Source organism: Talpa europaea (genome assembly GCF_964194135.1).
Source record: "Talpa europaea genome assembly, chromosome: 15".
Lineage (NCBI taxonomy): Eukaryota > Metazoa > Chordata > Mammalia > Eulipotyphla > Talpidae > Talpa > Talpa europaea.
Genome location: NC_140083.1, coordinates 74112117 through 74125921, shown reverse-complemented (window position 1 = coordinate 74125921; position 13805 = coordinate 74112117). Strand labels below are relative to the sequence as shown.

Sequence of the window (13805 nt, the reverse complement as noted above, 5' to 3'; positions counted from 1 at the left end):
ACCACACCATACCCACAACCAACGGAACTATAGTCTTCTACCACAGTCCATTGGCCCCTACATATTTTGCTCTCACACTCTCTCTTCCTTTCTGCTAGCCTCTACAGTCAGATTTCTAGGGTTTGCTATTGGTTTGGTTTTATCTTTTTTTTTTTTTAAAGAATTATTTATTTATTTATACTAGCATTGGGTACAGTCAGAAGCATGGGAGGGTGAGAGAATTCACCAGAGCCAGAACGGGGAACAGAACAGGCAGACAGACTGAAGTACACTGCTGAGGGGAGCAGCAGGAGTGGCAGGAGAGGTCAGTCGCATCATGTGGGACCCTCACCCTTTGGCTGGGGATTGAATTGGCGCTGCAGAGGCTGCAGGCAGCTTCGCACCACAGCGCTCAACTGCTGCGCCACCAGGGGAGGCCCTGGTTTTATCTTTGAATTGTTTCTCTATATTCCACATGTAAGTGAAACCATCTGATCTTTTTCCTTCTGACTTACTTCATTAGCATTATCCCTGCCAATTCTATCCATGTTGTTGCAGATGGAAATATTTCATTTTTTTTTTAATAGTGGAGTAGTACTGTGTTTATATACCACATCTTTTTTTTTTCTTTTTAAAGATTTATTTATTTATACAAGAACAGGGGTACAGGCCAGATGTGCAGGAGGGTAAGAAGATTCACCGGAGACAGAGCAGGGAACAAAACAGGCAGACTGACTGAAATACACTGCTGAGGGGAGCAGCGGGCGAGTCAAGAGAGGTCTGCCATGCCATGTGGGTTGCTCTGCAGCTGGTGGGGTTCGAACTGGCACTGCAGAAGCTCTAGACAGTTTCACAGCACTGCACTCAATCGCTTGCACCACCAGGAAGGCCCTATACCACATCTTCTTAATCTACTCATCTGTCCTTAGGGACTTAAAGATTGTTTCCATAACTTGGCTAACATAAATAGTGCAGCAATGAACATAGTACACACATTCCTTCCAATTCATGTTTTTTGCTTTCTTAAGGTAGCTATCCGGGAGTGGGATTGCTGGGTCATATGGCAGACCTATGTTTAATGTTTTGAGAAACCTCCAAACTATAGAGGTTTTCTCTATAGAGGCTGGACCAGTCTACATGTCCACTAACAGTGTATGACAATTGTTCTTCCTCTGCATCCTTGCCAACACTTGTTGTTTCTGTTCTTCTTGATATGGGTCTCTTTTTCTGAAATGTAACTAGAGCCTTATCACAGAAATATGGAAAGTAACAATAGATTCAGGTGTTCAGAACACACTAACCTTTCCTCAATACACCTGAGCCTTAAGAAATATTTAAATGACATCAACTAACTATATGAAAACCACAAACCAGCAATACTTACATTCAAAATTCTCAATTTTGGACGTGAAGTCTTTTCATGACGAGAGCGACTTCTTACAGATTTTCGATAATGTCGTTTAGTAGTTCTGCCTTCATGTCTTCCACTGGATGATGGGACATTGTCATTGCCATCACTCATACCTGAAGCAACATCTGAATGTGCACTTCAAAAAAAAAGTTAATGAGATATAAGTGTATGATATTTATAAGTTTTATGCCATCCTACCTACCAGTCAAGGAGGGAGAATTTTACTTTTACATACCTGTCTATAGAAGAGACCAAAGTGGTAGGCTGGGTAGGCTGTGGCTGTGCTATTGGAATTGGCTCTGAAGGAGTAACCTGAGAGACTCCCTGAGTACTCTGTGAATAGAAAGGATAATTCAAATCTTAGCAGTGACAGATTTTATTATTCACCATCCCCAATAACTATTCCCTTTTTTTAATTATCCCTCCCCTATGTCTGAGAAGCACTATATGTACAAGTAATTCTCAATATTCGGCATCTAGAGACAGTGGTCTTAAAATTCCAAAGTAAATTTCTAAAGCTAATCTCTGGTAGAGACTGCATGGTGTGACATCAGCCAACATAGCTGCCAGGTAGTGAGAAACTACAACTTGCCATGCAGACAGCATCTTACCAGAAGTGTGCAATAGGGCAGGCAAAAGAAAGTGCAAAGATGATTCAGACCTTTCTCCTAGTAGGGCAAAAATGATTATTGGGAGCGCAGCAGGATAAGATATTCTTATGACTGCCAATGGCAAGAATTTGTGAAAGGATAACAGTAATGGCTAAAGTACTAGCTAGAGAAGTGAAGTGCTAATAGGGTTATTCTCCAAGGCACACTCACTTCCCAACAGAACCGCCAGTGGCAACAAGGCCCCCACATTGGCATTTCATTCTGCTGTAAGAAAAAGTCATTCAGAAGTTAGTTTGAAATAGTTTCCAAATGAGTTCTAAATCAGGGGAACCTGTGTTACTCTTTTTTCATTTTTATACATTATATATGTGTTTTATATATAAACATGCAAGGAATTCAATTTACCTCCAGAGCAGCTTGCTGGGAGGATGTTGTGGGGGCTTGTTGTGCTAAACTCACTGCTGGCTGGGACACTTGAACCTGTCCTCCTATACTGCCCATAGGAACCAAAAGATTTGATTCAACATAAGGCTGCACCACTGTAGGAAAGTAACCTGGTGTAGCCAAAGCTTCTGTTGGCATGGGAGGGGATAAAAGCGTAGAAGGGTTGCAAACAGAAACCACGCTGGAAGAGGGAGCAATGTTTGAATCTCCTGGGTATTGTGGTGGTAGTCGAGATGGGAAGCCCTGTGATAGAAATGAGGAAGGCAAGTTAGTGCAGGTTGGATAATCAAATTAGCAAAACAGCAAGACATGGAAAAAAAAAAAAAGAGAGAGAGAAAAGCATACAGCAAAGAATAGCAGCTCATCTATAATAATTTAAAGATTTAAAGATGATTCTTGAAATGGCTGTCCAATTTCAATTTAGGGGATAGTCTCTACAATTATACTTTAAATAGCTGGGTTTTCTCCCCCTTTGGGAGACTATTTAAATAGGAACAATACTTAGTTACCTCTTAAAAAAACAAACAAATTACTTTTAGCAAATCTCAAATGGAAGAATGTGAAAACTCTCCAAGGTTTCAGTCATTCCTGTGATAACATGCTAACCTAAATCCAAACCCTGCTGCTTTTTATTGATGCCATGTTGGCTAACTCTTTTTACCCATTAAAAAAATTAGACCGATGTATGTTACTATTAGCCATATCTAGAATTTAATCAGATTATAGTGACTATAGAGACAACCATTCTCTCCCAAGAGATGTCTTAAGAAAAAACAGAAATGAAATCATCAGCTATCATCATCCTATCCTTTCTTAGAATTTTACTATTTAAGAGATCAACAACTTTTGTTATTGCTAGGTACTCTGATTAGATTTTCACGTCCTGGACGGTGTACTATTAGAACCAGACCCTCTGGTGCCCTTATTTGTCAGTCAACACAATACCTGGTACAGAACATCTCCAGAGGGTAGTGGAACCTCAGCAGCTTGTCCAAGGTTAGCTGGTATTCCCATGGACTGAACTGCTGGTTGCAGAAGCTGTGGGTGAACCTGACTTGGGAGCTGAGTCACAGGCTGCAGAAGGGTTGGAAGCTGACTAGGAACCATAGTTGATCCCCCTGGGATTGCAGCTGTTGTAGCAGATGAAGCCAAGGTAAGCAGAGGCTGATTCATGCCAGCTGCCATTGTGATGGGCAGGGATGAGAAACCTGTCTGAGCTGCAGACACATGAGGAGCTGATATGGGAATTTGAGAGACAGGGTATTGAGGGAGTAAGGAAGGAGGGAGTGGCTGTCCCACAGGGAGGAAATGAGCACCAGTGTGGACTGGAACGACTGAGGGTTGTGTTGCAACTGGGATCTGAGGTTCGCCTTGAATAGTTGGTACTGGCTGGGAAACTGGAAGCTGAGAAGGTAGAGAAAAACAAAACAGACTTTAAAAAAAAAAAAAAAAAGCAAGGCTGCCAAAAGCAAGTTATATTAGCCAAAAAGAAGGAAAATGAAAAAATAAAATAAAATAAAAACAATCAACCCTGCATACATTAGTGTACGTTAATATGCCACATAAGAATAGGGAAAGGATAGCAGGACACAGAGGCTGATAGACTGACTATTGTCCCATTATCTTTGATTGCAGAAAATTTTGCAAAGCTTTCATTGTTTAACAATAAAAAGAGGATCCTTTCATAGGAGGTTTTTTTTTTAACAACAGTTTTAATGAGATATATTTCACATACCATAATGCACTGGCATATTTGCTATCACTAAGTCTATACTGCTATTACACCAGTAGTGAAATTCAAGTGAAATTCCTTCCCAATGAAATTAATTTTACCCAAATTGCTTCTATAATTCTTAAGTCTAACAAAAGCCTATAAAATTTGGTGTAATTATCTTATTCTACTGATTCTAGGATGCAAGCATCCCTTTCTACCACTTCATCATTTAAATATTTGTCAAACTGAGATAACTCTCACAATTGCATAAAATCGTACATTTCATAATTCACAGCACTTCAGATACAATAATATATGCCAGAAACACCACACTATGCCAAAAGACAAGCACAATAATCCCCAATGAAGAAAGATTGTAAAAGGTCTTTGAAAAAAGCATAGCTTCCCAAAGAGTACTTTGCAAGTAATTAGAAAGAAACCATTTGATATAAGGGGTTTTTATGACCTACTGTCAGTAGGCAATGAAGGAGGAAATAATATAAAGTTCTACATGAAAATACAGCATAGTTGCAAATCCAGAATATTAAATGTAGCTGATAAAATTCTAGAAAATGTCACAGGTTCAGTTACCAAAGCACCTTCATTTAACCCATCAATTTTAATACCTATCAAAATGATTTTAGACTGATAAACCCTTTTGGATTGTCACTGCTGTCAGTATATACCTATTTACCAACTACCATGGTATGGACTATGGTATGTACCATTCACCAATGCATAAGGACAAAAGGAACAATTTTTGTCACGAAACTAACCAATTTCATTACTTTACTATTAGAAGAAAAGGTAGAAGCCTATCCACACAAAAGGACAAGTTACATACAGATCCTTTTTAGCTTTCTTTCTTTAAGCTTTCTTTTAGAAATCAAGTAGTTTACCTGTTTTCCAGCTGATACTTGAGGCAAGACCTGTGGAGCCTGAGGTTGACTCACTGGCTGTGTAGTAGTGGCCTCACTAGAGGTTGATGTCTGTGGAAGTGAATACTGCACTGCCTGTTGAGGAGGGACTGTTTGCTGTATTCCCTGCTGTTGAGAATAAGATTTTATTACTCAGTTTTAAGTTGTCAATAGCACGTTTCCAAGGAAGTATTTGCCTAAGATTTTCACTGTCTATGTAATGGCAATTTCAGTAATCAAAACATGAACAAACCCAATGAATCAATTCCCCTTTACATTTTTCATGTTCCACTGATGTTTTTTTGTTGATAAACCACCAAGAACAAATAACCAATGTTCCAAAACTTGAGTCACCACTAGTTCCTCACCCAACATCCTCCTTTATCCCCACAGCAGGTTATTTGCAAACATTTTTAGATACAATATCCAACATCCAAGTAATCCTCTCTTGTACGCCACCCCCCCTTTTTTACTATTTCTGGTATTAGCTCTCATATTTGTCCTATATTAAATTAATCCAATCTCTTCCTTTAATTTTTCCCCTTAAACTATTTTATCTACTGTATAATTAATTTGCTTGAAAAACTGCTTAATCAAAATAATTAAATTGTGAATTTACCATTTACTTATTTTACTGCCAAACTGAGGTTTTCTTCTTTGAAATAAAGGGCACTATCACTCATAGTAGGACAAAGAGAAAGATATCTGGAATCAGCCATGTGGTAGGGGCTCTGGTACAATATTAAACTTAATAACACAAGACATATAATTGTATCCAAATATTAAATTTTGTAATAAATCAAGCAAACAAACATAAGACCATCATCCCAAAATTAATGGCCCATTCCTGCATAACAAAAATGGAACTTTATATAGTTGACTATCAAAACTCTTTAATAACTAAAATTAAAATTTTAAATAAAAAATTAATAAACACCTGTAATAAGAATTCTAATTATATCACACTATAAAATTAAGTGAAAATACACCTAGACCCTAATTCTCCAGAAGCAATTGCTATTGGTGGGTTGGCATACCACCTTTATGGGTTTTTGTCTAAGCATAAGTGGTGATTTACTCATAGGCACATTTTTCTTTTTCTTTTTGTTAAAACAAAACAAAAACATTCCCTTTCTATTAATACTGGTCTATGACATGTCATTTTTATTTCAGTTATCATTGACTTCAATATCCTAATGGTCAACACTTGATTTTTTTTTTTTTGCTACTTAAAATAATGCTACAACCAATAGCCTTTCAAATGTTGTCCCTATCCAAACAACTAATGAGTTACTCTGCTGGTATAAAATAAGCTGTTTGTTTCACATAGATATATATGTGTGTGTGTGTGTGTGTGTGTGTGTGTGTGTGTGTATAGATATATATATATGTGAAACATCTATTTTAGATATAATCAATAAATATTAGCTTAAGATGTAAACTATGATTTGATATATGTATATATTGCAAAATGATCACCACAATAAATCTAGTTAACAACCATTACTACAGTTAAAATTTTTTTCCCTATGACAAGAACTTTTAAGAACTACTCTCGGGCCTCCCTGGTGGCGCAGCAGTTGAGTGCTGGGTTGCGAAGCTGCCTGAAGCCTCTGAAGCGCCAGTTCGATCCCTGGCTGCTCCCCGGCCACTGGAGGAGGGTCCCGCATGGTACGCAAACCTCTCCTGCCGCCCACTGCTCCCCTCAGCAGTGTACTTCGGTCCTTCTGCCTGCTCTGCTCCCCACTCTGGCTCTGGTGAATTCTCTCACCCTCCCACGCTACTGACTGTACCCAGTGCTTGTATAAATAAATAAATGAATGAATGAATAAATAATAAAAAAAGAACTACTCTCTTAGCAATTTTCAAATATACAGTAAGTATTATTAGTGATAATTGCCATGCTCTACATTAAATCTCCAGAACTTTATTTTTCTTTGTATATTTATTATATATCTAGCCACCTTAATGAATATCCTATATTTTGCTAGTTGATACTCTGCAATATCTCCTCTCCTGATACTTATTTCTTACTTGTTTCTTATATAAATTAAAATCACTATAAGAACATGGAATATATTGGTGAAAGGAGTCACGTTTGTTTTATTCTTATTTATTTATTTCTGATAATCTCTTCTTATTTTAACTTAAAAAATATGAACAAATGGCTGTTGAATTAGAAAAAGTTTATCTTTAGGAACTAAAATATATCATATATCCAACTATAAAGCAACTCTGGATGAAGACAGTTTCCCCATTCTCCCACTGAGAAAGGAGAACGAAAGAGAAAGCCCTTTTTGGTTAAACTGAATATATTTAAACTTTAAGGAATTCATATTTAAATAACTACAGTTATTTATGTCATTAATTTACATATCTAAAATTGCATATTACACAAGTATACTAATTTAGAAACATTGTACCTTCTGTCATTCAAGCTCTTCACATGCAAGTATCTTGATCTTAACTACAGCTATACTATGAATGCACTAGTTTTTAAGAGCATAATATTTTCTCTTTAAGTTGGGTCTTAGGTAGAATCTGTGGTGACAAACACCTGTTTAAATAATATTTGGAGAGCAAGGTTCTTTTTTTTACATTTGTCTTATAGGTTTACACTCACACAGTGTTTGTATTGACTTCGTAAAGTTATACATGTTGTGTACAATAACATACAGAATCTGGGAATAGTGAAATTGTTCCCCTAAGAGTAAGAAGTAAATCTATGCTTAATTTCCATCTTTTATTTTAAAACCAGTTTTGTAAATGTTGTCTGTAAACATTTTCAATCATATACTTATTCAAGGTCCTTATAAACACACTTGTTCTCATCAGTTTTATTTTATTCCATTAACAGTTTTTGGTTATTGTTCAAAATAAAGGGCAGTGAGAACACTGTAATATGAGAGTATGATAAAGGTTTGAATGTATGCTAATTCTCTTCTTTTTGCTAAATTTGAGGAAAAATCCCCACCATATGCTGAGCACACGATTACCTCTCTTCCCCAGCCCCATTAGTGTGGAACCATGTTTACATTACGATTTGGACTTAGCAGCTGTTTCCTGAACCTGTACCTTCATTAATCTGTGTTTTTAGCAGAAATGAACTAGGGGTTGATTTCTCTTTCTCTCTCTCTCTCTCTCTTTTTTTAAAAGATTTATTTATGCATACAAGAACTGGGGTACAGGCCAGAGGTGTGGGGGTGAGAGGATTCATCAGAGACAGAGTGGGGAACAGAACAGGCAGATCTACTAAAATACACTGCTGAGGGGAGCAGCGGGCGAGATAGGAGAAGTCTGCTGCGCCATGTGGGATGCTCACTGGCCTGGCCAGGGATTGAACTACTGCTGCAGTGGCTGTGGACAGCTTCATAGGTTGCATCTTAACCCCTTGCACCACCAGGGAGGCCCTGATATCTCTCTCTCTCTCCCTCTCACATTTTTCTACCTTTGTGCCTTCTATTTTGCTAATACTGACTTTTCCCCCTCTCTTTTGGCCTAGAATATTCTTTATTCTGCATTTGGAGTTCAAATACTTCTCAGAAAACCTCATTCATATGGGAGAGATGTAAATCTCTCATGACATAATTGCATAGTAGCTAAATGGAAAGTTGTGGAGTCAGACTACTTGGATTTGAATTCTGTTTCTACTTTCTATAAACACCATGAGCTTGGGAAAATTACTCATTTTCTTCAGATCTCAGGCCACCTATAGTATATAAACAAGAATAACTTACAGGGCTTACATAAGGATTATAAAAACACAAGTAAGATGCTCTGCAAATTACATATAATGTTATTTGCTTATTTGGTTTGTAGGCGCTCACATATGATTACTGGATTAAATAGGCTCCTTCAAAGTAGTCATATCTGATCCACAACAGTAGACCCTCAGTGCTTAGAGTACATGGCCCTTCAGAGCACGAAAATTAGTAAAAAAAAAAAAAAAACCTGTTTAATTAGTCAGGGATGGGAGCTGTCGAAAATGAGCAGTTTTATATACATATACCCTCATACTTTGCTTAGAATAACTGAGAGGCCTATGTGTCAGTTATACCTTAAGTGCATTTAGGAAGAAATGATACCTCTGGAAAGGTCAAAGTATATGGTAATTTTTTTATGCCCAATCACAGTAGATAATAGTCAACACTTCAGCTGAACAGGTACTATTTAGCATAGCAGTTTGGCATCATGCTTTGTATAAACTTGCCTCATGAAACCAGTTAAAACAACCTACACTGTGTACTATCAGTTATAGTCATGTCAGTATTGTACTAACGTGAATGCTTGATGAAAACACCTGTTCACAACCCTCAGTTGAACAGAAAGTAAAAAATACCCGATGACTCTACATGTGCCCCCTGGACATGACCTTGCTTGTGGCAATTACTAAGTTTTCCAGTAGGAAGAAGCTATTTTTGGTACTTAAGAGAAACCACAAGCTAGAAGGAACCCTTAAAAAACATGAAAAAAAGGGGAATTCTTTATTCACTACATTCTAGAATCCCATGAAATAAAGTAAATTTAAGCTAAAGTATACATTTCCCTTCTAAAAAAATGAGACAGATGATTTTCTAAGGTTGGGCTGGAACCTGAGAGTAAGTGAAAAACAGATTCCTGGGCCTCCCCGGTGGCGCAGCAGGTTGAGCGCTGTGCTGTGAAGTGGTCCGCAGCCTCTGCAGCGCAGGTTCGATTCCCAGCCGGCCAGGGAGAAACCTGCATGGCGTGGCGGACCTCTCCTGCCTTGCCTGCTGCTCCCCTCAGCAGTGTCTCGGTCCGTCTGCCTGTTCTGCTCCCGCTCTCTCTGGTGAGTTCTCTCACCCTCCCACGCCTCTGACCTGTACCCCAGTTCTTGTATAAATGGATAAATCTTAAAAAGAAACAAACTAAAAAACAAAAAAACAGATTCCCAAAGTGGGGAGGGAACACAAGGGACTAGGTGGTGGGCCACAGGTGCTCTGGCGGTAGGTGCACTATGGCAGTAACACCTGAAGGGAGAGGTGCTATACTCCCCAAATACAAACAACAATGTAAACCAAAATTAGCTCAAAATTTTAAAAAATGAAAGAATGAAATATATTTAAGATATAAAAAAGAAATTATTAATAAGAGACTAATAAAATACATGAAAATGGGAAAACTAAAAAAAAAAAAAAAAACAAAACTACACGTGTTACAGATTTATAACCTTTCTTTTTTTACAAAAGGAACTCCAGTAGCTAAAACAAATAAATGCAGTTTCCTGGGTGCCTTTGTAGAATCCTAAACCCTTATAGAAGATTACTTAGTACAAAAAATAACACTATTCTAGAAATTTTAAATGCTCTCTTATAAATTTCAGTTCTGTCCATTTATTGTATAAGTGACCCTGGGAAAGTTCTAGGCTGCATACATTTCTTATAAATTGAGGGCTCAATTTTATGATTCTACTTAATTTAAATATCTAGCTATAATTTAAAAATAAGTCACAAAATAAAAGTTCTTAATAAAAAGTATCACTAAGGGCCTCCCCTGGTGGCGCAGGCGGTTGAGCGCCGCACTGTGAAGCTGCCCGCAGCCTCTGCAGCACTGGTTCAATCCCGGCCAGCCAGTGAGGGTCCCACAAGGCGTGGCAGACCTCTCCTGTCTCGCCCGCTGCTCTCCTCAGCAGTGTATTTCATCAGTTTGCTTGTTCTGTTCCCCCTCTGGCTCTGGTGAATCCTCTCACCCTCCCGTGCATCTGGTCTGTACCCCCATTCTTGTATAAATAAATAAATCTTAAAAAAAAAAAAGCATCACTGAAACAATTAATTCTTGTCTCTACTGAGGCGATATGCATTTCGCCACATTTCCCCACAGAAAAGTCAACTACCTAATTCTTTTAACTTTACATTTATGGGATTGCCATTTACTACCTTTGCATACTTCTCTCATCACTGAAAATACTTTGTTTCACTATCTTCTTAGTTTGGTACTAAATATACTTATAATATATAATAATATATCATATATATAATATACTTATAATTGTATATAATTGTATATGTCCAAATACAAGATATATAACAAATTCCTTTGGAAAAGGAAAAAGAGAGTTTATTCTTAATTTTGCTCAGTTTGTTAGTGTTGGCCTATTCCCGAAGACACTGGCACAGTAACAGTGCCTCTGTCCTCAACCAGCTTTATGTAACTTTTACTGTGTATTCCTATAAGGGGTTGTTAATATAATCAAAGTAGAATTTGTTACAGGGTAGCAAAAATGTGACTCTTTGAGCTTAATTATAATCATAAATGGATTCAGATGCTTGTCTAGAAAAAAAGGACAGAAACATGACAAAGCAGATAGTAACTCCAAGCCCTTTAACTATAAAAGACAAGTAGCTGATTGATGAACCGTAATGTATCTATAACTAAACTAACCTTGTACCAGGAATACTAGCCTTAAATCTTAGTATCAGATAACTACATGATCACATGTCAGACCTAGTAGTAGCCTTTTGTACTAAGAATTAAAGGTTTTATTTCAAAAACTGACAGAAACGGTGGCCAATTTGTAGTCACAAAAACAAACTTCTTAGCGAACTATCAATGAAATACTAAAAGATCATAGGAAAATTTTAGTGACATATGTAGTGTTACAAATTTTATAGCCTAATAAATATAATGATTTTATAGGTGATACATATCCAACTGTGTCCCAGAGCATTATTCCCATGCAAATAATTACTATTCATTAATATCAGTGATGAACTAGATACATAATTTTAGAATTACCATTTTTACTATGGATACATTAGCATTGCAGTAATCTCCAGTCCCTTGAAGCTTCTGGAATAAACCCCCAAATCAGAAGTTAAAAAAAAAATTCCTAAAGTCATTGTTCTTCGGCTTTCATTCAGTGCCTCCTAACATAAAATCTGATACCCCATCCTGCAGAATAGAAATTATTAAAAAGGCACATAGTACATTGAAGTCAAGTACATAGAGTCAAGTACATTGACAAGCAATGACAAAATGCTCAAAAAGGGCCTCCCCAGTGGCGCAGCGGTTGAGCGCTGGCTTGTGAAGCTGCCCGCAGCCTCTGCAGTGCTGGTTCGATCCCCGGACACCGGGTGAGGGTCCCACATGGTGTGCAGACCTCTCCTGCCACCCGCTGCTCCCCTCAGCAGTGAACTTCATCAGTCTGCCTGCTCTGCTCTCACCCTCCCGCGCTTCTGACTGTACCCAGCACTTGTATAAAAAAATAAATAAATAAATCTTAAAAAAAAAAGCTCAAAAAAGGACAAGTCATAAACATAAATAGAAACAAAACTGATTTTCTGTATTGTTAATTTCTATATAGCCATTTGTTGAAAGTAGATAAATTATATCAGTAACAACGATTTTTTTGAATTTCAATTTGTCTAATTTAGTAGATTATTCAAAAATACAGATTATCTAAAAGATTACTAAACACAAATGCTATGCCTCTTGATTTTCAAGAATTTAGCAAAACATTTAAATCAGGAATCTAACTCACAAAAGATGTTTTGACCATCTATCACTAACCCATAAAAAAGCAATGAGTTTTTCTCACCTGATGAGAATGTTGAATGGGCTGGGAAGTTGGAACCCCTGTTAAGCTACTTGAGGATGGCTGACCCTGGCTCTGCCCCTGTGCCTGAAGGAAATAAATGAATAAAACAAATTAAATAAGTTCTAAGGTACATAGAGGAAAAAGTGGCCAGGTTTTTGCAATAAACATTTCAGCTACTGGGAGTTTGCTTCAGAGCAAAATGAATACGTAGTTTGATTAAGTATGTATGGGAGAGACTGCTGGGGCATCTTTTTCTAAGAATAGGTTGGAGAAGGACCATATCACAGAACATATTTTGATCCCATATAAAAACTACTGATGATTAAAACCTAATTTACCACTCACTGCTTGGTCAGGCTTTAATTTTAACAGATCAAAATAATAACATTCATAATAAAATTATTACTGAAAATATAATTAAGAAAAAGGTAAGTGTAAAAAACTTTGTATCTGAAGAGACAGATGATAATACTAATTTGGTTCCTTTTGCTGTTTCTTGTAGTAATATGGTGACTTTTATTAAAAATGTAAAAAAAAATCTATTATCAAATGCTAAGTACCTAGAGTGGTAGTTTATCATGGGCAATTCTGTTCCCCCACCACCACCAGGAAAATTTTTGGTTGTCACAACCGAGGGAGGTGGCTGCTTAAGGCCAAGGATGCTGCTAAACATCCTATAATGCACAGAGCAGTCACCCATGACAAAGAATTATCCAATTCAAAATGTTAATAGCGTTGAATTTGAGAAAACCTGACTTAGAATATTCCAACTTTCAGGAAGTCTAAATGAGAAAGTGAGAAATGAATGCACAATTTAGAAAGGGTAGTTAAGGAAATAAAAAGGCTACGACTTTTGAGGTTTCATTTCAGTTTAGTGGGATTTCTTTGAAGTTTACTTGGGTATAACATCACATTCCACTGCACCTGTAAGTATTCATTTTTTTTCTGCACTGTAGCTGTAAATTAACTACCTGATATTTGAAATTTTACTTTGGAAAGTTTAAAGGACAATGGCTGGTAGTACATTAGGATTTACAGTAAGGAGTAAGGAGTATACTGCATGCCAGGCAGTGTAATTTTCAAATTTCTGGATCTTTTTGCTTCTTAGTACTATTCTAAGTAACTGATACTTTATATACATTTGCAGGGTTGGTTATGCTCCTAGTGGGGGAAG

General features: G+C 37.2%; 1 protein-coding gene across 8 annotated transcripts in view; it reads right to left on the bottom strand.

The window, feature by feature from the left end:
• WNK1 (WNK lysine deficient protein kinase 1) overlaps nucleotides 1-13805 on the bottom strand; it is a gene marked incomplete at both ends in the record, with an annotated part of 127719 nt that overhangs the window by 29767 nt on the left and 84147 nt on the right. For 3 of the 8 annotated variants that reach the window (XM_084254686.1, XM_084254687.1, XM_084254691.1), the window contains 5 exons: nucleotides 1364-1526; nucleotides 1626-1723; nucleotides 2407-2688; nucleotides 5059-5205; nucleotides 12632-12715. In XM_084254686.1, the coding sequence (XP_084110812.1) occupies nucleotides 1364-1526; nucleotides 1626-1723; nucleotides 2407-2688; nucleotides 5059-5205; nucleotides 12632-12715 (774 nt within the window). Of the gene's footprint in view, nucleotides 1-1363; nucleotides 1527-1625; nucleotides 1724-2406; nucleotides 2689-3390; nucleotides 3850-5058; nucleotides 5206-12631; nucleotides 12716-13805 lie in introns of all 8 variants that reach the window. The other 5 variants (XM_084254688.1, XM_084254692.1, XM_084254693.1 and 2 more) reach the window with 2 other exon arrangements.